Genomic DNA, 27,367 nt, shown 5'->3' with positions numbered 1-27,367 from the left:
AGTCCCCGACCCTTTCCAAAAACGCAGAGATACAAAAAAGCATTGATGTGAACATGTTCCATAGGAACCCATGTTAAAAAATTCCCATGCATTTCTGCAAAATGCAAAATGCATCAAAAAACGCGCTAGTGTGAATGGAGCCTTAGAAATTATGAACAATCTTGAGGCACCCATTCAAATTGTAAAAGCTATTTTAATAGTTTTACATAATTCAGATACATCCACAAATCCAAGTAGGATACCCAACATTAGAGCTGATTTATTCTTCCAAAGCAAATGCACTTTTGCAAACTGGTACTGACTAGTATTCTAATGTTTATCTTCTCCCTCAGCTAATGTGACACCCAATGCTGATGGAGAGGGGCAGGGGAAGGTCAAAACAAGGATGCTATGCAGGCGTCTGATATCCTCCTCATCAACTGATGATGCCATTGGTCATTAGGATGCCGGCAGCTGGAAGGTTGTAATGGTGCACAATGAAAACCTGTTACTTAGTGTAACTAAAAAGGCAACCTGCATCCACAAGCTGGCTTGTATACAAATTTTGGGCAATTTTTAGGCATTTTGCCAAGGCACCCCTAATGAAGCTTCAAGGCACCCCAGGGTTCCTGGGCACCCTGGTTGAAAATGGCTGTCCTAAAGTATCTCAATTGAAAAATTGCTTCTTATATCTGAATTATATGTCCCTCATTTTTGGTAATATAATCAATTCCAAACAAGGTGTGCATGCCCACACACCAAAAGACCCTGGGACGATGCCTAAAAATTATTAGGACTTTGTTATATTGATTTATTGGGTGTGTGTGTTTTCACTTATAGGGAAGGGTATGTGCAAAACCTTCCTCCCGTCTGGTTACCTCTATCTGCACTGCAGAAATTAGAAGGAGTATATTGGGGTGGTCTCAGAATTACCTGCCATTAAATCCTAAAGTAGATTAGTTTGTCAAGTCCAGTCACTTGTAAATCAGTGCTAGCTTCTGATATTCTGGAAGATACCCTTGGACTGTTATTAACCCTCACAGATCATTTCCAATATAGAAGTGAAGCTTACAGGCCTGTAGTTACTACATGAAGACCTTGATCCCTCTTTAATTATAGCCACGAAGCTGGCTTTACAAAAATGTACCAAGACAGCCAATAAAGAGTCCCATGCTGATTAACCCCTTTACCGTTTACATTAACCCCATTAACTACTTTCTGAGTAAGAAGAAGCCACCTCTTGAGGTGGGCAATTCCCCTCAGTGTTGCAATTCACTCTTTCTTTAATTTCTTATATCACACCTATAAACCCACTACAGATGTTCACTATCTTTGTGACTTTGATATCATTAGATCTCCTTGACTTTGTATTTAATTTCACTTGCCTACTACTATTTCATAGATGAATATTATTTTTGGCTGCACTTCATGGTAAATTTTAGACAGATCTTATCAACTTTGATTAAACAAATAGTCATAGGTATTACTAGAAGAAATTAAATAATTCATTCCCCTCTACCCCCTGACAAGAAACATGGACTGAGAACATATTATAGTCATTGTGTGGTCTGTCTACTTATATCTCATGTAGTCACTTCAAAAATAGGTATCAGGATTTGCTACACTGATAAGGTCAACAGATAGGGGCCAACCTGTAGGTCAGTAATAGATAGGTTTTGCAATATCTCCTTTGCATGACTTCAGCATGCCATGTATGAAGTATAAAAAGGCACCAACCTTTGTTTGAGTGCAAAAATGGCCAGGCTCGTACTCCTTGCCGGTAAGTGATAACTGGTGTCATGCGGTCACTCAGTAGTGTGGACTGAATACGACAGGAAATGATAGGAAAACTGGACAAAAGTAATAGTTTTAGTACTATTTAAATAACATTTTCAATTGAATAACTATTTGAGTGCAATCACTTTCTCTAAGTTAAATAAAGAGAACAGATTCCTAAAAAAAAATGTATTTAATAAGGCATAGTGTAGTAACCCAAATCATCCGTTATCTTTCTTTACCTTGACTTTGCTAAGCTAATCAAAGGTGAAGCCTGAATTGAATTCTGTTAGTGGCCATCACTACTTCTTAAAGCAGAACTGTAGTTATTTTTGCTTCCCAAAGCTCCTGCCACAATGTGCAAGTATGCGCAGAATACTTTCACATTTGAGCACACTTATGTACCTTCTAAAATGCTCTTCTTCAGGGATGCAATGTCTGTGCACCCCCTTGTCACCACTGCTGCCATCTTCTCCATTCTTCTTCTTGGTCTGGCATCTTTTGTCTTCCTTACCATCCAGCTACATAATTAGAAAGAAACAATGTCAGCAGTTAGGGAAAGAGTTGTCACGGCAGAAGAGAGACATACAGGGGTTGATTTACTAAAGACAAATAGACTGTGGACTTTGAAAGTGCAATGGCTCCAGAGCTTAGGGAATGAGGTAAAGCTTCACTTCAGAATACCCAAACACATGCAAGAAAAATGAAAAAAAAAAAAACAAAACAAAAAAAAAAAACAGCATTTTTGCTTGTGTATGATTGGATGATAGAAGTCAGCAGAGTTTGCCCTCATTTACTAAGGTCTGGAGCAACTGTACTTGCCTTTAGTTAATCAGCCCCACAGAGTCTCTTCTGTCATAAAACTTACCGACTTTTTTACCAACAATTTTTGCTAATGTGACCTTAGCTCTGCTTTAATGGCTGTAACAAACAACTCTAATAGCCTGAAGTTACTGAAAATAACTTAGCACATAAGCTTTACAATATATATATAGATACGATAGATAGATAGATAGATAGATAGATAGATAGATAGATAGATAGATAGATAGATAGATAGATAGATAGATAGATAGATAGATAGATAGATAGATAGATAGATAGATAGATAGATAGATAGATAGTTAGATAATATTGCATAAATAATATTTTTTCTGTTTTCTTTAGGGTTTGCATTGGTGCTTAGCGTGCAGCTAGGTAAGTTTCAAATTAAACTTAGTTTATTGTCAGTTATATATACACTGTATATAAATATTTAAATATGCATGTTTTTAAACAGTGTTTTAACATTTTAAATTACATGTACCTGTATTTTTAAGTAAACATTTAATATAGGGTACAAACATGATGTTTAGTTTACATACGGTATTAGCCTTTCTGGTGAGAAAGCCCAGCACTGACTGCAATCTTTATGGCAGCCTCTGATAATTTACTAATTAAAGTAGATATAAACTCAGTCATCAAAATCACATGTACAGTAAGCTTTAAAATTATAATGTAATCTGAAACTTTCACTGAAATAATATAAGGTGGTTTCAAGCACTTTCTGGGGTGATATGGGGTGCTAATGGTCTTCCAACACTATGGGGGTTATTTACGAAAGGAAACTCCACTTTGCACTACAAGTGCAAACTACAAGTGCAAAGTGCACTTGAAATTGCACTGAAACGTGCACTTGGAAGTGCAGTCGCTGTAGATCCAAGGGGGATATGCAAGGAAAATAAAAAACAGCATTTTAGCTTGTACATGATTGGTTGATAAAATCAGCAGAGCTTCCCCTCATTTCAGATCTAAGCCTCAGATTTACAACGGCTGCACTTCCAAGTGCACTTTCAGTGGAATTTCAAGTGCACTTTGCACTTTAGTTTGCACTTGTAGTGCAAAGTGAATTTGCCTTTCATAAATAACCCCCGTGTAATATGTGCTCCTCCATTGTCATCCTGCCTCATGTGCCCCTGGTGGTGATTACAAGTAGCCATGCATGCATGGCTCAAGTGCTGCCCATCATTGTCACTGTCATTGTAAAGAAGCCAGTTTGGGTAATGATGCTCAGGCAGAGATATAGACAGAAAGAGAGGAAGAATCTTACTGCTGCTGATTCCTTGCAGCATCTTTGCAGTCACTTATTGTCTACATGCATGCACAATATCAATGGCTATATGACATTTCCCAGGGTGTGTTTACTGATTGTGTCAGCAGTGAACCATTGTCTACATAATGTGTATTAAAACACCCTCTGATTTTTATAGAGCAAGGTCCAATATTCTTCCTAAAACAGGGAAAAATAAATTCCCTCCTGGCCCCACAGAAGGCAATGGAATAGTCCCTGAGTCAAAAATGCCAGGTGCTATTCCTTATACATATTACTATCCAGTTATATTTTGTGCATAAGGAATGCATTCAGCTCTTTTTCTAAAATAATCTACAGTACTGAGCTGGTTAGAACTAGTTCCCGAAGCAGTCTACTCAACATCTTCACAACTCTTACTATGAAGAAGCCTTTCCATATGTGGAAGTTAAATCTATTTTCCTCCACAAGGAAAGAGTACCCACTTGTCCTTAACCTTGACCTTAAAGTAGATAACTGCACCAAGTTCACTATATGGACCACTTATGTGTTTATACATGGTGAATTATGGTGTTCCAAAATTGAGCCCAATAACTTATTTGGGCTTTAGAAGTTTTTCCTTAAATTCTTGGTAACATTTCAGATTTTTCAGACATCTGGGGTAGGGAGAGCATAGGCTAATCATAAACTTACTTTCTCTTTTTCAAAACATAGGTTCTGCATATGAGTTAACATGTTACTTCAGCAGCTCGGCACAGTACAGACCTGGACTTGGAAGTTTTAAGACTGAAAATATTGACCCATGCCTCTGTACTCATCTTATCTATGCCTTTGCTGGAATGTCCAAAAATGAAATCACCACTTTGGAGTGGAATGACGTGGATAAATATGAAGCTTTACAAGACCTAAAGAAGCAGTAAGTGTGTGAAAGAGTCATCTTTTCTCTTAAGGAAACATGTAGTGCACATGTTTCATTGATTCGTACCAAGCTGCTCATCTGACTGGTTGCTAGCAGCAGAGGTTTCTCTTCTCTTTCTTTAGTTCAGCAATCTGCTACAAATGGAAAAATATTCCTTTTACAAATTACGCAATATAAATACATTACATTTTGGCAAACTTGTAGAATTAACGTAAAGTTCAATGTGAAATTCCAACTCCAACAAAAAATATAATTTTTTTTGGATAGAGCCAGGGCCAAATTAAAAACAGCATGGTGTACTGGTTGTGTCAGTACAGTATTGTACTGACACAACCAGAAACCTTTAGCAAAGACAAAACCAATAACTTACTGACGCAACTAGAAACATGTCTACAGACACAATCAGTGCCATACTGACACAACCAGACATGGACATACAGTATAACTCCAATGTTAATAGTCAACAAATGTTATGTTAACATCAATGTGCCCACCAAGTAAACAGATGATCTTTGTTTTGCATTCAAATGGTTGCTTTTTTCTACTGAATCATTATATAATTTTAGTTACACTCTTTATGTAATTGCACAATTGAAAATGTAAATGTTGCATTTAAATATCACACCAGTGCAGGTTTAGCACTTAAACAATCATCATCTTATTTTCTTAGGAACAAGGATTTGAAAACTTTAATATCTGTTGGTGGATGGAACTTTGGAACTGCACCGTAAGTACAGATAATAAAGGGCCAGTGAACCTTATTTTTTCTCATACAGAATATGGTTGAGTAACCTGATGGCTTCTTAGAGCTCTTGTGGTTATCAGCAGGAGAACCTCTGACTATAAACTATAAATCCTGGTACTCTTCCTACAGACGTGAACGTTTTGGTTGCTCCCACTTACCTTGGGGTACTGCCAATATTTCTGCTGCATTTACTATAATTGTGAAATTAGAGGGACCTTTTTACCCATGATAATCACTGCACTAAATGTGCAGAACTCAAGCATTGAAGTTTTCTCTCTGGAGTGCAGCAGAAATAAATAAAACTATTAGTTGGTTTAACTCTACAACATCTACCAAAACCTGGGCAATTTTTGGCAGATTTTCCTTTTAAATAACAATAATGCAAAACAAGCATTCACACTGATTGTAATATATCTCGGTATTACAAGATTTGCTGTCTTTTCTCACTGCATAGTTTTACTACCATGGTCTCAACATTCAAGAACCGTGAAACGTTTATTAAATCTGTGATTGAGTTCCTACGAAAGTATGACTTTGATGGTCTGGATATAGATTGGGAATACCCTGGGACCCGTGGTAGCCCCCCACAGGACAGACACCTCTTTACTCTTCTGGTCCAGGTAAGCTGGAAAAAGTCAGGAGCCTAAAATGTATTACATGTAATAATTATACAGTGCACATTATCCAATATCCAGCCTAGAAGCCAGGTTTTAAAAGAAAATATGTTTTAGATTTCCAGATTAGGTGTTTGTACACATAGATATTTATTTAACCACTTGCCGACCGGCTTACGCCGATATAGGTAGTCAGAATGGCATGGCTGGGCAAATTAACGTATGGGTACGTTGTTCCCTTTAAGAGCCACCATAGGTGCGCGCGTGCGCCCGCAGCATGGCGGGGGACCCGATACCAGTGGGCACAATCGCGTGTGGCCGGCAGCGATCGCCGTCGGCCACACGTGATCGGGGCACAAGAGCCAGCACAGGGATTTGTGTGTGTAAACACACAAATCCCTGTTCTGTCAGGAGAGAGGAGACATATTGTTTATTTCTACTAAGTAGGAACAATGATGTGTCTCCTCCCCCAGTCAGTCCTATCCCCATACAGTTAGAACACATCCAGGGAACACACAATTAACCCCTTGATTGCTCCCTAGTGTTAACCCCCTCCCTACCAGTGACATTTACACAATAATCAGTGCATTTTTATAGCTCTGATCGCTGTATAAATGTCAATGGTCCCAAAAATGTGTCAAAAGTGTCTGATCTGTCTGCCGCAATGTTGCAGTACCGCTAAAAATCGCAGATTACCACCATTACTAGTAAAAAAAATAATAATAATAAAAATGCCATAAAAATGCCATAAATCTTTCCCATAGTTTGTAGATGCTATAACTTTTGCGCAGACCAATCAATATACGCTTATTGCAATTTGTTTTTACCAAAAATATGTAGGAGAATATATATTGGCGTAAACTGATGAAGAAATTTGTTTTTTGAAAACATTTTTGGGGATATTTACTATAGCAAAATGTAAAAAAGATTGTTTTTTTTTTCATAATTGTCGCTCTTTTTTTGTTTATAGTGTAAAAATTAAAAACCGCAGAGGTGATCAAATACCACCAAAAGAAAGCTCTATTTGTGGGAAAAAAACTACATAAATTTTGTTTGGGTACAGCACTGCATGACAACAATTGTCAGTTAAAGCGACGCAGTGCCAAATTGTAAAAAGTGCTCTGGTCAGGAAGGGGGTAAAATTTCCAGGGTGATGTGGTTAAATAGATTACATTTTTTACGCTTTTTTAACCGCCTGCCGACCGCCGGCCGTCAATTGACAGCCAGGCGGCGCAGCTCTCGTTGCGGGAGGGCGTCATATGACGTCCTCGCCTGCTTAGGCCACCAGGGGGCGCGCGCGCACCGCCGCCGGCGATCGCGCGCGCGCGCGCCGTGTCACTAGGCACCCGGTGCGCGTGCCTGGCGGCCGCGATGTCCGCTGGGCACCCACGATTACCGGTATCACAGCAGGACCGTGGACACAGATCCACGGTCCTGTCAGAGGAGAGGAGACCGATGGTATGTTCCCAGTACAGCGGAACACCGATCGGTCTCCTCCCCTAGTGAGTCCCCGCCCCCTACAGTTAGAATCACTCCCTAGCAACACAGTTAACCCCTTGATCACCACCTAGTGTTAACCCCTTCCCTGCCTGTCACATTTATACAGTAATCAATGCATTTTTATAGCACGGATCGCTGTATAAATGTGAATGGTCCCAAATATGTGTCAAAAGTGTCCGATGTGTCCGCCATAATGTCGCAGTCACGATAAAAATCGCAGATCGCCGCCATTACTAGTAAAAAAATTAAAAAAAATAAAAATGTTATAAAACTATCCCCTATTTTGTAGACGCTATAACTTTTGCACAAACCAATCTATATACGCTTATTGCGATTTTTTTTTACCAAAAATATGTACAAGAATACATATCGGCCTAAACTGAGAAAAAATTTGTTTTAAAGAAAAAAAAATTGGATATTTATTATCGCAAAAGGTAAAAATTATTGTGTTTTTTTTTTAAAACTTGTCACTCTTCTTTTGTTTATAGCTCAAAAAATAAAAACTGCAGAGGTGATCAAATACCACTAAAAGAAAGCTCTATTTGTGGGGAAAAAATGAAAACAATTTCATTTGGGTACAGTGTTGTATGACCGCGCAATTGTCATTCAAAGTGCGACAGCGCTGAAAGCTGAAAAATGGCTTGGGCAGGAAGGGGGCGAAAATGCCCAGTATTGAGGTGGTTAAGGTATAATATTAATTTCTTGTTTTTAGTTTTCACTATATTCATAGATCCTTAAATTAGTTGTTAGTATAGATAGAAAATATAGATTTTTTAAAGTAACTGCAGATTTAAAATACGATTACACATAAATATTTTATTCTTATGCAATCTTGGAATGCCAGCTGTTGACTGCTATTAAATACAATAACTTACCATGCGTGTTTTATAACACATCACTGATTTTTCTAAGAGGGCAGGAATAAATGGTAAATTCCATTCTAACATGTTTATTATTGTTTCTGTAGGAAATTAAAGCAGCTTTTGAATTAGAAGCCTTAAAAACCAAGAAACCGAGATTGATGATAACTGCAGCTGTGGCCTCTGGTATAGGCAAAATTCAGTCAAGTTATGAGATACCCCAAATCTCTGAGTAAGAAGATTATGTTATATACTGTCTACATTGTTTAAATATTTTATATATATATATATATATATATATATATATATATATATATATATACAGTATCTCACAAATGTGAGTACACCCCTCACATTTTTGTAAATACTTTATTATATCTTTTCATGTGACAACACTGAAGAAATGACACTTTGCTACAATGTAAAGTAGTGAGTGTACAGCTTGTATAACAGTGTAAATTTGCTGTCCACTCAAAATAACTCAACACATAGCCATTAATGTCTAAACCGCTGGCAACAAAAGTGAGTACACCCCTAAGTGAAAATGTCCAAATTGGGCCCAATTAGCCCTCCCCAGTGTCATATGACTCGTTAGTGTTACAAGGTCTCAGGTATGAATGGGAAGCATGTGTTTTAAATTTGGTGTTATCGCTCTCCCTCTCTCATACTGGTCACTGGAAGTTAAACGTGGCACCTCATAGAAAAGAACTCTCTGAGGATCTGAAAAAAAGAATTGTTGCTCTACCTAAAGATGGCCTAGGCTATAAGAAGATTGCCAAGACCCTGAAACTGAGCTGCAGCATGGTGGCCAAGATCATACAGTGGTTTAACAGGACAGGTTCCACTCAGAACAGGCCTGGCCATGGTCGACCAAAGAAGTTAAGTGCACGTGCTCAGCATCATATACAAAGGTTGTCTTTGGGAAAAAGATGTATGAGTGCTGCCAGCATTGCTGCAAAGGTTAAATGGGTGGGGGTCAGCCTGTCAGTGCTCAGACCATATGCCGCACACTGCATCAAATTGGTCTGCATGGCTGTCGTCCCAGAAGGAAGATGATGCACAAGAAAGCCCGCAAACAGTTTGCTGAAGAAAAGCAGACTAAGGACATGGATTACTGGAACCATGTCCTATGGTCTGATGAAACCAAGATAAACGTATTCGGTTCAGATGGTGTCAAGCGTGTATGGCAGCAACCAGGTGAGGAGTACAAAGACAAGTGTGTCTTGCCTACAGTCAAGCATGGGGGTGGGAGTGTCATGGTCTGGGGCTCCATAAGTGCTGTCTGCACTGGGGAGCTACAGTTCATTGAGGGAACCATGAATGCCATCATGTACTGTAACATACTGAAGCAGAGCATGATCCCCTCCCTTCGGCGACTGGGCCGCAGGGCAGTATTCCAACATGATAACGATCCCAAACATACCTCCAAGATGGCCGCTGCCTTGCTAAAGAAGCTGAGGGTAAAGGTGATGGACTGGCCAAGAATGTCTCCAGACCTAAACCCTGTTGAGCATCTGTGGGGCATCCTCAAACAAAAGGTGGAGGAGTGCAAGGTCTCTAACATACACCAGCTCCATGATGTCATCATAGAGGAGTGGAAGAGGACTCCAGTGGCAACATGTGAAACTCTGGTGAACTCCATGCCCAAGAGGGTTAAGGCAGTGCTGGAAAATAACAGTGGCCACACAAAATATTGACACTTTGGGTCCAATTTGGACATTTTCACTTAGAGCTGTACTCACTTTTGTTTCCAGCGGTTTAGACATTAATGGCTGTGTGTTGAGTTATTTTGAGGGGACAGCAAATTTACACTGTTATACAAGCTGTACACTCACTACATTATATTGTAGCAAAGTGTAATTTCTTCAGTGTTGTCACATGAAAAGATAAAATATATATATATCTATATATAGATATATATATCTATATATATCTATATATAGATATATATATCTATATATATCTATATATATATATATTTATGGTCGGAGCCCTATGTCCGGGAGAGATGTGAACCACATAAACATGTCACAAGACTAACAATATAAAGTACACCTGAAGTGTGCCCTGGTCTGCAGGACGGTATGCCAAGAGAAGGGGGCTGTGAGTGGATGGTTTTGTAGAGAAAGTTTTTTAAGAGAAGTGCCCTAAGATAGGGAATGGGTGGGTGGGTACTGCGCACTGGAACCGACACAGACCAGTGTGGGTGGTCTGCTTAAATACCCCCCCGGGCTCCTCCCATAATTTCAGGCCAACATACTGGCCTTCCTATTTATGGTCGGAGCCCTATGTCTGCGAGAGATTAACACGTCACAAGACTAACAACATAAAGTAGACCTGACGTGTGCCCTGGTCTGCAGGATGGTATGCCAAGAGAAGGGGGCAAAAGAATTGGTTAGGGAGGTAATTATTTATTTGAGCTGCTAACGTCCTACAAGGAATACTTGCTGAAGGCTTATGACGTTTCTGCTTGCGGATTGGGGATGTATGGAGCAAAGCAAGCGGATTTCCACCTGCCCATCTTCTTGATGACGTGGTCCGGGACCCCGTTTCGTGACGCTGCTGATGCCGTTCCAATGTGGAAGGAATGTCCAGAATGTCGACTGGGGTCAAGGCCTAAGTTAAGCAAGAGGATTCTAACGTGCCTGTTGAACTAGTTACCGCCTAAAGGGTTAATAGGGAAAGGTAGCAATGGGTTAGACTCCGAGAGGTTGGACAGATGAGCTAACAACTGATCTAGAATGGCTACTGGGCACCAGGCATTGTGAGTCTGGAAAAGTTTGATATCCACCCTGGGACTGGAGTGTTGCGTTTTGAACGCCATGAGGTGCAGGATGAAGTAACTCTGGTGGCGTGTCAGATGGCGTCTGCGTAACACCTGGTAACTGGAGCTGGTGACAGTGAACTCGCTCGGGCGTAAGAAGCCATAGGTATGGCTCAATTGGGAGTAACTTGAAGACGTCCGAGATGTCCGCTTTGGATAGCCAAGCGTCTGCTCCTATGCAAATGATAGCTTGTATAGCTAGGTCAACTGACGAGTATTTAAGGGAAAACTCCTCTGAGGGTATGAGGGAGTTCAAACTTGGGATGTGAGAACAATGAGGCGAGGACAAATCATATACTAAACAAAGTTTTTTGGAAAACTTGCCCTTGACAAGCCCAATAGGGCTGACTCTCCATACAGTGAATGGTGACTTGGAAAGGGGGCTGATCATGTACCCCTTGTCTAGTTTGGTCTGCAACAGGGTGCTGATGGCTGACTCATCTGTGGCGGCTGAGAGTAGGTTCTTCCACTCATGGGTCATGTGGGGAAGTGTGATGAGTCCGGTGTGGAATCCTGCAGTGAACCCCTGCACGAAAGTGGCCAAGGAGGGAGTTGGGCGTGAGGATAGATAGAACTCGAGCCACCATACGTGCACGCGGCCTAGTCATGAGGAATTAAGCTGCTTGATGTCGCATGTGACTTTGGGATGTGCTTTATGGCATATGAGGCAAATATGAAGGAGCTTGCAGTGAGAGTAGCTGCAGGTCGCAAAATTGAAATTATTACAGATAGCTGCACCCCCGAGTGCGCAGATTGGTCCTCCTAACCTGTCTGCCTAGGGTGGCCATGTGAATGTCGGTGATTTTTGAGCGGCACTAGAGGTGGGGAGCATAGGCGTGTGTACAGGGTGTGCCAGGTGTGCCAGGTCACCCTGTTCTGAGCAGATTCCCCCTGCTGCTTGGCTGCAGAGAAAGGGACTGGGGAATCTCTGTCTTCAGTCCCTTTCTCTGTCTCAAAAGTGAGACATCAGGGGTCTGTTTAGACCCCTAATATTTCACCAAAGCCCTCCAACGGGGCTCCTAAAAAAACTGTAAAAAAATTAAAAAATGATTGTAAAAAAATATGGTAAAACATGAAAAATAAATGGTAAGTAATAATAAAAAATATTAATAAAGATAAACTACTGACACCAATCTATATATATATATATATATATATATATATATATATATATATATATATATACGCTTGTGTGTTTAAACGTCGGGTGCACACCCTAATGCAATAGGCTGTGCACACCTGTGCTGGGGAGGCATCGGCCACCTAGCTCGGAGCACCAGTTTGCTGTGTGGGTGAAAGAGAGAGTCTAGCTGCTGCCTTGGCTGAGAATGACTGGTGGTAGTCATAGAATTAAAACCCCCCATACTTGTGACCCAAATCCACTACTGCATGCAGATACAGGTCCAGTTCATCCTTCCTATTGGGATTGGCCATGTAAAGAACGTCTCTGACCATCCCAAAGGCTAGCACAAACTCCGTGACAGTGAGCTTGCGGTTAAGCCTAGGGTCCTTTGCCTTCAGGATGACTGAGACGTCCCCCCAAGAATATGATTTGTTGTCAGCCATATCGTGGACTGATATGAGGAGAGATGCTAGGTTAACGTCCTTGCCATCCAAGATGTCCTTCCTGATGCCAGCTGGGCTGAGGTGCACAGGGAAAACAGTCGTGCAGATGTCAGGCGTACCTGTAGGTGAAGGTACAGGGACGGCGATGGTGACCGGGTCTGGTAGGGGCACAGCTGGGCGTACCTCCATGGGATCCCACTCTGGCCTGGATTTTCGTGACTGCTGTTGACAGTGTGGTCACCAAGGTGTGGAGCTGAGTAGTAGCTGAAGATATGGACTGCAGTGATGCCTAGGTGCCTGGTAGGGCCGCAGCAGGCAGTGGGAATAGCAGCCTAAATAGCTTGGCTTTCCTCGCTGTGGCAGGGTAGGAAATACCCCAAAGTCTTCGCTGTCAGCCTGCGACATGGCTTCATCTAAAAGACAGGAGGGGAGAATGCATGTGTTTAAGATAGGTTGCAAAGGTCGGAGGGGACAGTTGCATTGGTGTGAAGAGAAATGCAAGGGAGAATCCCTTGAATTATGCACCTGACTCGATGCCCTAGCTTGTGAAGACTTGGTTGGGGTCGAGAACTGAGTCGACCGAGAACCTGTAGTAAGGTGACATAGAAAAATTATTAACAAGGTAGTATTGCAAAGAACTGTTTGGGGCCTGGCTGGCCCCCTAGTGAAGGTGCAAGTCCTGTCGACAGTGTGTGTTTTTTTTTTTTTACCTGAGGGAATACTGTCCAAACCTGGTGCAGGATGGACCAACTGGAACTCTACTCACCTAAAGGGGCAAGCGACAGAGAATAGGTGAGCAGCCGATTTGCTACGGGAGATGGAGAGTGGCCGATTTGAGCCACCTGCAGAGATATCAGGAAGGCGAAAACAAAAGATAGTGGGATTTGAGTATGTAGTAATGACCGACCATGACACGTAAAAATAAATGAAGTGAGATACATATGTTGATGCTTGATAAGTGTAACGTAAAGCCGAGGATCCGAATAGTTGTGCCACTGTGTTTGTGTCGTTGATGCGACTGGATTCGGACCGGGCTGGGGTGTGAGTAACGGTGAGGTTTGTGGTGCCGTGGATCCGAATCGTTGCACTGATGGTGCGACTAGACTCAGATCGGGCTATTGATTAGAGTAAAAGTGGTGTTAGTAGGAGCTGTGGTGTTTGTAGGTGTGGAAGGGGGGGTGGTAGTGCCGAGGATCCGAATCGTTTGTGCCGATGATGCGACTATACTCAGATCGGCTATTGGTGTTTTGTAGTGCAGAGGATCTGAATCATTGTGCCGATGATGCGACAAAACTCGGCTCGGCTGTAGGTGTGACTAACAGTAAGGTTTGTAGTGCCGTGGGTCCAAATAGTTTCGCCAATGATGCGATAAGACTCGGATCGGCTGTAGGTGTGAGTATTTGTAGGAGGTTTCATAGGAGGTGTAGTATAAAGGGCAAAGGATTTGGGACTTGATTCAGAAGTGGCTGTAGTGTGAGTGAGTTACGTGATTTGTAACGTTTGTGCCGCCTAGGCGACTAGATACGAATGGTCCCAAGCAGTGGGCTGCCATGAGTCGTTACGTCGCTGATGTGACTGGGCTCGAATGGGGTAGAACTCTTAATGAATGAGTACTAGTACATACATATGACATGGTGAAATTTCTACAAAGATGTGAGAATACGGCAAGGGATTTTTACGAGGTGACAACAGTTTTACAAATGGGAACATGCTAACTAACGGTTCGTTTGTAGGAATGGTAGCAACAAATCATACCTGCGTCAGTGAGCATGGAACGACTGACGGAAACCTATGAATTGGGGGGAACTGCAACACCATGGAATTCGAAAACACAGACTCACGAACACACAGTGAGCTGGCAGAGTCGGCCTGGTGATGTAATACTGTGCACTGGAACCGACACAGACCAGTGTGGGTGGTCTGCTTAAATACCCCCCCGGGCTCCTCCCATAATTTTAGGTCACCACTGCTCTTCCTATATATATATATAAAACATGCAGTTGCAAATTGTGTTATTTCATGTCAGTAAACTGAAGGTATTATTCCAAACTACACAGAGCTTTGGATTACATCCATGTTATGACCTATAACCTGCATGGTTCTTGGGAAGGCTATACTGGAGAGAACAGCCCACTGTTTGGACCACATAGCTTGAATGTTGTAAGTAGAATAAATTTAAAAGTAAGGAACATGTTGGCTTTTCAATCTATTGATTGTCTATCTATCTATCTATCTATCTATCTATCTATCTATCTATCTATCTATCTATCTATCTAATCTAACTTCCATAAATCGACATATCTATCTCTTACTTGCTCATTCATTCACTCACCCTTCCTATGTATCAAATATTTATACATAAATGGTTTCTCTTCAAGGATTACATCTTGTACTACTGGAAGAAACATGGTGCACCAGCTTCCAAACTCATGGCTGGCCTCCCAACCTATGGGCGCACTTTCAGTCTGAAAAACCCATTTGACACTGCCATTGGTGCTCCTACCTTGGGACCAGGACCAGCTGGCATCTATACAAGGCAGCCTGGAATATGGTCTTACTATGAGGTTTGTGGTTCTTCACAGTAATATCTAAAACAAAAAAAACACAGTAGTTCATTAAGTATATAAAGCATATAACCTTTACTAAAGTGCAAACAGATGCATAATTCTTTTATTTATCAAATTATTATTATTAATATTATTATACTGTGCACCAGTGGCGTTGCTAGGGGGTGGCTTTTGGGGCTATAGCCCCAAATCTGGGGCCCATACCCCAGAGTCTCTACAGGGGAGGCTCTCTGAGGACTCTGATGTAAGTGGGGGGCTCTCTGGGGACCCCTGATGCAAGGAGGAGGCTGTCTGGGGACCCTGATTTTAAGGGGGAGGCTCTCTGGGGACCCTAATGTAAGGGGGCTCACTGGGAATCCTGATGTAAGTGGGGGCTCTCTGGGGACCGTGATGTAAGGGGGCTCTCTGGGAACCCTGATGTACGTGGAGGGCTCTCTGGGGACCCTGATGTAAGTGGGGGGCTCTCTGGGGACCCTGATGTAAGAAGGGGGCTCTCTGGGGACCCTGATGTAAGGAGGGGGCTCTTTGGGGACCCTGATGTAAGGAGGGGGCTCTCTGGGGACCCTGATGTAAGGAGGGGGCACTCTGGGGACCGTGATGTAAGGGGGACTCTCTGGGGACCCTGATGTAAGTGGGGGGCTCTCTGGGGATATATATACACACACACACACACATACTGTATATTACTGTATATACATGTGTATGCCCACCTAAGCGTATGACTTTCTTTACTACTCTGCTATGGGCTCTAGCCCCAGATCTTTTGTAGACCTAGCAACGCCCCTGCTGTGCACATAATTAAACCCATCTCTTACACACATCATTAAGCTCAATTTACTAACCTGTAATAATGTTTTCAACAGTCAGAGCTGATAATAGCAGTTGGGTGGTTAAATATTATAATGGCAAAGAACATTTCTTTTATACCTTAGTGAACTGAGCCTATTATTTCATAACATAACAGTTTCCAGCTGTGGAACAAACTAACATTTACTTCTGATTTAACATCTAGTCAATGAACAGTTGCAAATATTATCAGGGCATCCAATGCATACCAATATACCATACTGCATATGCCTTATTTAAAGTTGATATATTTTTTTAAAGAATAACATTAATCCTTGTCATTCATATATTGGAACACTAACCATTAAATTAAGGTTACCTATTAATTCATCCTGCAATTGACCAATGCCTGTAATTAGGTATGCATTCCTATAAGCATTTTCAAACAATTTAAAGTAAATAATGGGCTTATAAAATTAAAATGTGACCCTGTATACAAGTTTTAGCTATTGAAATATGAAGCAGATTTTCTTTAGATCCTTCAAGATAGAGAAATAGTATAAATGCTAAAAAAAAAAAAATGCACCATATACTATACCAAATTTCCAATTAATTCATATTAATTTTCTATAGGAATTGTTAAAGCCCAATTCCAGGCAGAATTGTTTTGGTCTTGGAAAGCATAAGGAAGGGTTAGACTCTTTGTCAGGTTCGTATCCATGTTGGGGAAATTTTCCTTTACTTCTGGCCCTGGCAACATCTTGACATTAAAGGTGTCATCAAGATAGAAAGTGGAGAGAAATTTTCTTAGAGTAGAAAATGGGTTATGGTTAAGTTAAGAGATGGGTTAAAGGGTAAGGGCATTTTTTTAAACATTTTCTAAAAGTTTCACTACCCTTATTAACACCCCATATTGAGTTGATCTAACTGATCCTCCTGCTCCTCGGCTTCATACTCAGTAGACATGTGCATACTAAAATATTTTGTTTCAGAATTTCTGTTTCGTCCGAAAAATAAATGTATTTAGTTACTCCCGAAATACGGTTTTATTTATTTAGTTTTGTTAAAAAATGCATTAGTCCAAAAATCCGAATCAAATAAGGTCGGATCTGTCAATTGAAGGCTTATAGTGTCTGTCGGATGTTCTAAGAAGATTCGACGACGCAGCTAAACTGTACAACGCCGTGATCATACATTTCCGAATGCTCCACCCACAAGCTATAGTAGAATTCGAATGTTGTTTGCCTAGTAATAATTATAATTATTAATTATTATTACTAGTCAAACGTATGTTTTTAGCTGCTAAGTTGAACCTTCATGTCTCTATAATGTTGAATCTTTTCTCTCTATGTCGAATGATCTTGGACTAAAAGAGTTAGGTTAGGCACATGCAACCGCAGGTTCGATAGACACAGATCGCTATTGTCACCGTGGAGTTGAATCTTCTATCTATCTATATCGAACTTTTGTCACAACTATACGAAAATATAATGGATACGAAAATAAAGCATGTTTTTATTTCGAATCTTTCATAACAAAAAAGACAGTTCGCCCACTAAGTGACAGTTCAGAATGTGTTTGTACCCACAATCACTTGTCCACAAAAGACAGTATAGCAAGTTTTTCCCCACTCAGGGGTTTTGTACAATTCCATCATGTTTGGCAGGTCTGAGGTCTGTATGTTAGCTATACAGACAGCCACTTTACACACACACACTCTCTACACTGTAAACCTCATCTCCCAGTGCACTCTACCCCTAGCCAGGAATTTTCTGCCTTTTAACGACCCAACTATTAATTTCTTCAGGATGAAAAGCTTGGGGTGGAGTGGTGCAGTGTGGTTGCCAGAGAAACCATCCAACCTTTTAATACACCAACCTCACAGGGGCATCAAGGGCATACCAGGTACTGGGGAGAAATTTATTCTCAAAGCTCACCAGAAACTTTGAAATTGAAGCCTGTTTGCTTTCTATTGTAAAATAAATAAATAAATAATAATTAAAAAAAAAAAACACTTGCTGCTCAGAAACTGACTAAAACCTCACTTTACAATCTCTGTTGTAATCCTTGAGGATTAATTATTTCATGTTACCTGCAGCTACAGAGGTCAGCAAGCTGTCTCCTAGCACTTGGCAAGCTTGCCTCCCCACAGAAAACACATTTATTAATCAAAGTAGGGACTTGTAATTCTGAAGGCTTGTAGTCAAGTTTTTGTCTTGGGAAATATTTTGGGCTGCTCACATTAACAGGAATATTTTATGGCATGTTAAATTATTGATTTATCTAATTGCCATATTTGGGCCATGAGGACACTTCTATTGAGGTAAACTGGCAGCAATTCTAAATGTTTGTTTTGACTGTGGGCATTTTAACTGCCATATCTATAAGGGAAATTTAATTGATGGACCTTTTTAATCTAAACAACTTTGTACTGTAACTATACAGCACAGCATAATGTATATTTTAATACGATTTAAATTTATAGCAGTTAAGTACATATTTATTACAAGCTGTTGTTTCTTGTCTCATGTTTTTAGATCTGCAATTTTCTAAAAACTGGGGCCAGGAGTGAATGGTCTTTTTCAGAAGATGTTCCATATGCCTTCCAGGGCAGTCACTGGGTGGGGTATGATAACACCATCAGTTTCCAGCTGAAGGTACTTTTTAAATACCCTCATAACACTTACAGTATGATATAATTAATGTAGAACTATGCTAAAAACATTTAAGATTTTTTTTTTTTTTTATGATTGCCTTGTCAGCTAATCATTATTGTGGCTACAAATAAAATTGCTTTGATGTGTGGTTAGTTATTCTTTTTCATCTTCAAAAAGCTTGGTATTTATACTTAAGCATGACCATAAACAAAGACGGTTTGTATACAGTTCGTACCATTGCTAACAGCACAACGTTCATACAGTATACTATAAAGTATGTACTTACCATGAAATTTTTTTTTTTTAAATAAAATAACCTTCATTCCCTGAGAAACTGAGAAAGTGGGCATCTGTTAAGTTCCCCATTGAGGAGATTCACCCTTTTATTTGTACTGGTGACCATTGTCACATAAACAGAAAGAGAGAAGAAATCCAAAATGTTAGAGTTGTGACCTGAACAAGAGGTGAGTAGAAAGCTTCTAATGAGGACACTTGTCCTGGAGACAACTGTCAAAGAGGGAAATTTGGGAGATTTCCAGTAACTTCCTGTTGCATCTCTGGGACAGGAAGTGAAGAAAAGTTTTCCAAGGGTACACAGCCAGCCAGAAAAATAACAATGCTGGGGTTTTATCTCTTTCCTACTCTATCCAAAACTAAGAAAAGTTTTGGCTACATATACACTTAAAGTGAATCTGACATACAATACGTATAATGCGATACATTATCTAATTATAACAAATGTAAAAATTACTATATCGCTTGTATTTATTATATGTAATAGGTCTTCTTATGATATATAGTTCTTTAGAGCATTAAAATGCCTCTATATATTCCATGTCAACATGTCAGTTTTGCTACTCGTCTTTATAGACTGCTAGAATAATACTGGTATGTATACAAGTACTTATAATTACAACTTATTGATAATATTGTGTTTCTTAACTGTAGGCTGATTGGTTGATGCAAAATAACTTTGGAGGAGCAATGGTTTGGTCACTTGACATGGATGATTTTACTGGTACATTTTGCAACCAGGGCAAATTCCCTCTCGTCTCTGCATTAAAGGAAACCCTTGGAATTGAGTCTACCGGTGAGTTATTTTCTAAAAATACAATACAATGAAAAACACAAACATTTTGATAATGATGATGATTTTTTTTTCAGCTTGTACCTCTTCATCTTCACCCAAAACTCCTCCAGCTGGTCACAAGCACAATAACCCTAATTTGCATCATTCTAGCCAACCTGAGGGCACTGACTCTCCAAAGAGCAGTGAGTCTGAAAACCACCCAAGCGACACTGGAAGCCACCAAAAGAACAATGAATCTAACCAACATCCAAAGACCAATGAACCGAACAACAATCCAAAGATCCCAAACAATCCAAAGGGCAGTGGTACTGATGAACATTCAAAGAGTAGTGATAGCAATTCTAAACATGATGATCATTCCGGCAATAGTCCTAGAAGTTCAACTGGCACTGCATTCTGTGTGGGAAAAGCTACTGGTTTATACCCAGTAGCAGGAAAAAGAAATGCCTTCTGGAACTGTTGGAAAGGACTTACCTATAAGCAAGATTGCCCTGCAGGTCTGATTTTTACTGAGGACTGCCAATGCTGTAAGTAATCAAAGGGGGAATGAAATGCAATTGTGAAATGCAAGATGTTGATTGTATGCATTGGAACATTCTTATTTATTTTGGATCCAGTTTTAGTTCCTGTAAAAAATATGAAATATTTTTATTTGAATTTCACTGAAGAACAATATTCACATCTAATAATGACAGTAGAAAAGTATTCTTTTTAAAGCCAGCCATAGATGGTTAGAATTGTGGTCGCTTCTGCAGGGACCGACTGAGATTTGATCCATCTACAGTATGTACATGCTGATTGTACCCGAGTTGATCCATCAATTGATTTCTGTACAATCAGCTTGTCGGATTTCTAGTATGCAATTATTGCCAGCGACTATAGCTGCTAGCATTAATCATTTTGTTCTCTGACAGGGAAGACCCCCCGTGACCCCCCCCCCCCCGGAAGAACACAAAAGCCTTGCGGGAGGGGTTCCCCCATCAACACTGCAATGATTTTCTGTCCTGCAACCCATGGTTGCAGGAAAGAAAATTGCATAATCTATGCAATAATCTATGGCCTGCCTAACTCAGCACATGCAACAGAGGGTAAGACAAGCAACAAATGTATTGACATTAACAATATAATATTATATAGCAAGCTATTAGATGAGGGCAGCAGGGCTATCCACTTACATTTATTTTAAAAAAAATCCTGTCCCTTCCTGTTTAAAAAAGAAGGTTCCAAAAAATACTAATTCTCTTCACAATTCAGCGCTTTACTCCTAATCTTCTTCTGATATTGGCCATCAGTCCCCTTCTTTGCTGAATGATACACTATCTCTCTTCCTATAGGCCCAGGGTGTCAAGTCACAGGAGAATGAACACCCTTCTATGAATGACATCATCATCATTTGAAGGGTATCCTAAGATGTCACATGACTGCTCCAAAAGCGTATAGAAAAAAAAGGAATGAAAGGGAAGGTTTCAGCTCTTAAGCTGATAATACAGTAATATAATACTAAGCATGCAAGTTGTATATTGTAAACATATTTTGGTTAAATGGGAAATCCTGGCAACATAATCTCTGACATTATAGGAATTTCCTGTGAGCTTCAGCCACCATGCAAACAAAAATAAGCAAAAACATTTGGCATGGGATTGTAGGCTGCACATTTATCCCCAAAATATAACATTTTATCAATTGTAAATATATAAACAGACATACAAAATATATAAGACTAAATGGCCGTGGCACCTTTATTGGTATGAAAGTAATTACGTTGAAAATCAAAAAAAAAAAAAAAATACTAAACACTTCAAAACATATCGCTCAGTCATAGAACTCAAGCTAGATAACATCAATTATTCATTCAGCAAAGTCCCCCCTCTGATACAAGGGTGACAAAACCACATAAAGTGCCAGCAACAAGGGTGGGAGGGAGGGGAGCTCCCTGAGACGATCCTGGTCAACAGTGAGAGAGCCGGGTGACAGAGTAATTTATATAGCGCTGGACATGTGCCAATAATCTTCTGGAAAAGCATGTCTCCCGCCGAAATCCCCATGACAATCCAAATACATTTTAAAGAGACAGTAACATAAAATAAAGATCCAAATATTTTTTTATTAAAGAGAGGGATATGGCCGTGACAATCTCATGTTTGTGGGCCCAAAATTGTGCCCCCCTTTTTCCATTCTAAAAACATTTCCATATTGCACACAGACCCCCTTAATTTTTTCACTCTTTGTTATATTGCAGCCATTTGCTAAAATCATTTAAGTTCATTTTTTTTCCTTCATTAATGTACACACAGCACCCCATATTGACAGAAAAACACAAAAAGAAAAACTGAAATATCACATGGTCCTAAGTATTCAGACCCTTTGCTCAGCATTTAGTAGAAGCACCCTTTTGATCTAATACAGCCATGAGTCTTTTTGGGAAAGATGCAACAAGTTTTTCACACCTGGATTTGGGGATCCTCTGCCATTCCTCTTTGCAGATCCTCTCCAGTTCTGTCAGGTTGAATGGTAAACGTTGGTGGACAGCCATTATTAGGTCTCTCCAGAGATGCTCAATTGGGTTTAAGTCAGGGCTCTGGCTGGGCCATTCAGGAACAGTCACGGAGTTGTTGTGAAGCCACTCCTTTGTTATTTTAGCTGTGTGCTTAGGGTCATTGTCTTGTTGGAAGATAAACCTTCGGCCCAGTCTGAGGTCCTAAGCACTCTGGAGAAGGTTTTCGTCCAGGATATCCCTGTACTTGGCCGCATTCATCTTTCCCTCGATTGCAACCAGTCATCCTGTCCCTGCAGATTAAAAACACCCCCCCAGCATGATGCTGCCACCACCATGCTTCACTGTTGGGACTGTATTGGACAGGTGATGAACAGTGCCTGGTTTTCTCCACACATACCGCTTAGAATTAAGGCCAAAAAGTTCTATCCTGGTCTCATCAGACTAGAGAATCTTATTTCTCACCATCTTGGAGTCCTTCAGGTGTTTTTAGCAAACTCCATGCGGGCTTTCATGTGTCTTGCACTGAGGAGAGGCTTCCGTTGGGCCACTCTGACATAAAGCCTCGACTGGTGGAGGGCTGCAGTGATGGTTGACTTTCTACAACTTTCTCCCATCTCCCGACTGCATCTCTGGAGCTCAGCCACAGTGATCTTTGGGTTCTTCTTTACCTCTTTCACCAAGGATCTTCTCCCCTGATAGCTCAGTTTGGCCGGACGGCCAGCTCTAGGAAGGGTTCTGGTCATCCCAAACGTCTTCCATTTAAGGATTATGGAGGTCACTGTGCTCTTAGGAACCTTAAGTGCAGCAGAAATTTGTTTGTAACCTTGGCCAGATCTGTGCCTTGCAACAATTCTGTCTGAGCTCTTCAGGCAGTTCCTTTGACCTCATGATTCTCATTTGCTCTGACATGCACTGTGAGCTGAAAGGTCTTATATAGACAGGTGTGTGGCTTTCCTAATCAAGTCCAATCAGTATAATCAAACACAGCTGGACTCAAATGAAGGTGTAGAACCATCTCAAGGATGATCAGAAGAAACGGACAGCACCTGAGTTAAATATATGAGTGTCACAGCAAAGGGTCTGAATACTTAGGACCATGTGATATTTCAGTTTTTCTTTTTTAGTAAATCTGCAAAAATGTCAACAATTCTGTGTTTTTCTAATATGGGATGCTGTGTGTACATTAATGAGGAAAAAAATGAACTTAAATTTTAGTAAATGGCTGCAATATAACAAAGAGTGAAAAATTTAAGGGGGTTTGAATATTTTCCGTCCCCACTGTATCTAAATCCATTGCCAATTTGCAAAAAAGGTTTATTTTTATTCCTGCACAAACCTGACTAATTTTAACCTAGTGCTGAACTAATGGTTTACTTAAAAAAATAAAGAAGAACAAAAAAAAAGTTCTCCTAAACAGAAAGGTGAACTTTGGCATGCACCTATAATAAATAAGAAATGTTTACTACAGTAAAGTCATATCTGGCTTCCCCTGAAAAGCACACATAAAATCCTAGGACATTCTGCACAGGCACAAAGTTTCTTGGTACAAAAAGCGTGAACAAAGGTAATAATTTTGAAGAGACTCAAGGAGTAATTTTTAGCTAAAAATTAGGATGTAAATGTTGAACGTAGGCAGAGCCAATCATCTGACAGCTCCCTAAAGAGCTGTGGATGTACTATACGTGCCCTAAAAAACTTTTCTCATGTGTGGTATGCACTGCTCCTTGTCCTTCCACAACTCTATAGGTGCAACAGCCAGCAAATCCTGCCTGTAATTTTTTTTTCAAAGATAAATTTTATTATTTCCAGGAGAAAGTAAGAGAACAAAGAATCAACAGAGAAAATATGGTACAATTCCCATCACAGTACTTGATGTTCACAGGCGAATAAATGCCATAATAACAGTAGCATCGGTATTTGTATTTGAATGTTCAGCATCTGTAGTTGACTTTCACTAAAAATAGCGGAGTTGCATGAATGGTGTATAACATCACTTTTTTGAGAGCCTAAGCCCGGTTGAACCTTAAAATTTTAAATACCTCAAAGAAATAATCCCAGGATCAGGCGGTTGGGATCAAATAAGTTCCGCAGAGAATAGAAGAAGAAACGAGAAAAAAGGAAGGAAGAAGGAGGAAGAAGAAAAAAGGAAAGAGAAGGGGGAGGAGGAACACGGAGTCTAGGAGGGGGATGGGGGGGAGGGAAGGGAGGGGGTATAGGGTGGTAGGCCCAGGTGTATCGTCTTCTGTTGTGTTACTCTGTTCTAGGTGGCAAGCGTGGCAATTCCTTCATCGGAAAGTATGAACATATTCCAAAGCATCCATGCCTGGGAATGTTGATCTTGTCTATTTTGTGCTGTCAGGACCAAGTCCTTCAACCTTCTGATCTCCTCCACTCTGCGCAACCACAACCCTAGAGTCAGCGGCAAGCTTTTCTTCCACAAAAGTGGGATGCAAGCTTTAGCTGCGTTCAATAAGTGCCTTACTATTGACTTTTTGTATATTCGTGTCGGGATTGCAGTAGCATGCAGTAGGATGAAAGCTGGATCATCACTTATTGTGTAATCCATTAATTTTTGCGTAATCGTTCGGACTGTCGTCCAAAAGTGCTGAAGCAGAGGGCAGGACCAGAAGATGTGGAGGAGTGTCCCTTTATCTGTCTGACACCTCCAGCATTTGTCTGATGTGGCCAGGAAATACTCGTGAAGCCTGTTAGGAGTGTAGTACCATCTAGTCAGGATCTTGTAGTTGAGTTCCTGTATTTTGGTGCTGATAGATGTTTTTAATGAGAATCTGATAATTGTTTGTTCTTGGGCATTAGTAAATGTGCATTGTAGGTCAGTTTCCCATTTACATATGAATGTCAGGTCCGGTTGTTCCGGGGGAGAGTTGAGCAGGACATAGGTTTTAGATAATACTTGAGGTAAAATTCTCTCATCGTTACAGATGACAAACAATAGCGCATGGTGATGGGTTCATGATCTGACCATGTGATGTTGCCTATCTCAACATTGTGGACCGCTTCCAGTTGGCTATGAGGGACAAAGTAGTAGTCTATTCTTGAATACACTTTGTGTGGGGATGAAAAGAAAGTATAATCACGTTCCCCAGAATGATGTAACCTCCAGACGTTTATCAGTTGGGCATCATATAAGTCCCGGGTTATGCGTTTGTGTATACCTGTACGTAGAGATGAGGTGCATGAAGAAGTGTCAACTGCGGGGACTAGGGGTACATTAATGTCCCCCCCCGAACTAGTTGGCCCTCCTTAAAATCAGTAAGTTCAGTGTATGGCGGAAGAAGGCGTCTTGTCGGTCATTAGGGGCGTATACAGTGGCTAGCGTCATCTTCATGCCCCTTAGCAGGCCCCTTAGCAGGCCCTTAATGAACATGCAGCAGCCACCAGGGTCTACTAGGGTGTTCGTACATGTCCAGGGCACCATCCCTGAAATGAGTATAGAGACTCCCTTAGATTTAGCCTCTACATTAGTGGCATGGTATGAGTGAGGGAAGTGTCGGTTTTTGAGGCAGATAGGATTGCCTGTCCTGAAGTGCCTCTCCTGGATGAAAGCTACATCAGTGTGGGCTCTTTTAAGGTCATTTAACAACATACGGCGCTTCTCAGGTATGTTTAGGCCCTTTGCGTTCAGCGAATAGATATTGATGGAGTCCATCATCTCCTGAGCTAGGGGAGATTAAGGGGAGGAAGCGGGGTGGGGGGGTGTGATAAGAGTAGGTAAATAGAGGAGAGAAAGCAGGAAATGAAGGAGAAATGAGAGAAGAATGTATAAACCGACAACGGACAGTGTAAACCGTCTGTCCACTAGATAAGTGCAAACAAGTCCATTTTCAGAGGAGCATGTCCTAGATCTCACCAGGATAACTGCTCCGTCCTATTGGGAAAGAGGTAAGAGTAGACCGGGAGAGGTTCTCCCAGTCCGCTCTCATCCACCCAGTTTGGTAACATATGGTAAACATCTACTCTAGATACTCCTATGTAAAACAATGAGTAAAACAATAAACGCAGGTCATCACATCAGAAATAAAACAGCCTGTCACACTATGTAATCACTAACAGGAGTCTGGTAACATTAGAGAAACAGAAACAGATACAAGGGGGCAGAGGATATTGATGGTGTTAGCTATCCAATCCAATTCTCTATCTCTAGGTTCTTTTTCCCTGAGTGTCCAAGATCTGTAGGACCCCGCGTCCCCCAGCATGTGTTGCCGTGGGTATGAAAGGGGGGGGGCTTGCATGGGTCCCCTCCTTGCTAAATCTGTGCCCGGGATCCTTTTAGGTCGTGACCCCTGCATGCCAGCCTGTATGTAATTCTAGCTAGCTCCTGTCCCGTACTATCCCTCCACTCATGGTCCTCCTGGTCCCACCCCAGGTGTTTGGGGGTCTAGTATGTAGACAGCTATCAACCCAGCCTTTGCTAATGCCAGCTCTAGTGATTTAGTGGCTTCCGAGGGGACAGTAACAACATTGATATTAATATTAATTCCCCCTAAATATTTCTGCAGAAAGTCTAATATACATACATAACACCAAACATATTAACACGAAAGTAATAGAAACATAAGATTAGGGTAATAATGTTCATGTATATTAACCTGGACCCGAGATATGCATATACCCTTCACATTTCCATGGTCGGTTGGGGACGTTAGGATCAGTTGTAATGAATGGTCCTTGTTGCAGAGCGTTCCACATTCCACGACCCCTTTGTGTGAATTCTTCCAGGTCCTGTAAGAGGGGGTGTTGGAAAAGGCAAGGGGGGAGGATGGCATTATACCACCAGGGAGAATCAAGCAAGTTCCACAAACTACCCCTCTCCCTCCCAAACCTCCCCTCCCCAGGTGTTTCGGTAATGACCTCCCATTCCAAATCCACCATGGACTGATATCAATGTGTGTGTGCCT

At 41.0% G+C, this 27,367-nt stretch overlaps 1 protein-coding gene across 1 annotated transcript in view; it reads left to right on the top strand.

The window, feature by feature from the left end:
* The first annotated feature begins 1,646 nt into the window (after positions 1 to 1,646).
* The window catches only part of LOC141128581 (uncharacterized), a 44,712-nt gene continuing 18,991 nt past the window's right edge, over positions 1,647 to 27,367 (top strand). Inside the window, exons 1-11 of the mRNA XM_073615947.1 lie at positions 1,647 to 1,759; positions 2,923 to 2,952; positions 4,538 to 4,739; positions 5,413 to 5,469; positions 5,942 to 6,107; positions 8,569 to 8,693; positions 14,909 to 15,011; positions 15,230 to 15,415; positions 18,742 to 18,861; positions 19,810 to 19,951; positions 20,026 to 20,478. Coding sequence (XP_073472048.1) covers positions 1,735 to 1,759; positions 2,923 to 2,952; positions 4,538 to 4,739; positions 5,413 to 5,469; positions 5,942 to 6,107; positions 8,569 to 8,693; positions 14,909 to 15,011; positions 15,230 to 15,415; positions 18,742 to 18,861; positions 19,810 to 19,951; positions 20,026 to 20,478 — 1,609 coding nt within the window. The 5' untranslated portion in view covers positions 1,647 to 1,734. The remainder of the gene's footprint in view (positions 1,760 to 2,922; positions 2,953 to 4,537; positions 4,740 to 5,412; positions 5,470 to 5,941; positions 6,108 to 8,568; positions 8,694 to 14,908; positions 15,012 to 15,229; positions 15,416 to 18,741; positions 18,862 to 19,809; positions 19,952 to 20,025; positions 20,479 to 27,367) is intronic.

The sequence above is a fragment of the Aquarana catesbeiana genome, linkage group LG02 (assembly GCF_042186555.1).
Source record: "Aquarana catesbeiana isolate 2022-GZ linkage group LG02, ASM4218655v1, whole genome shotgun sequence".
Classification (NCBI taxonomy): Eukaryota; Metazoa; Chordata; class Amphibia; order Anura; family Ranidae; genus Aquarana; species Aquarana catesbeiana.
The sequence above is the reverse complement of the archived record's forward strand: the minus strand, read 5'-3'. Positions and strand labels throughout refer to the sequence as shown.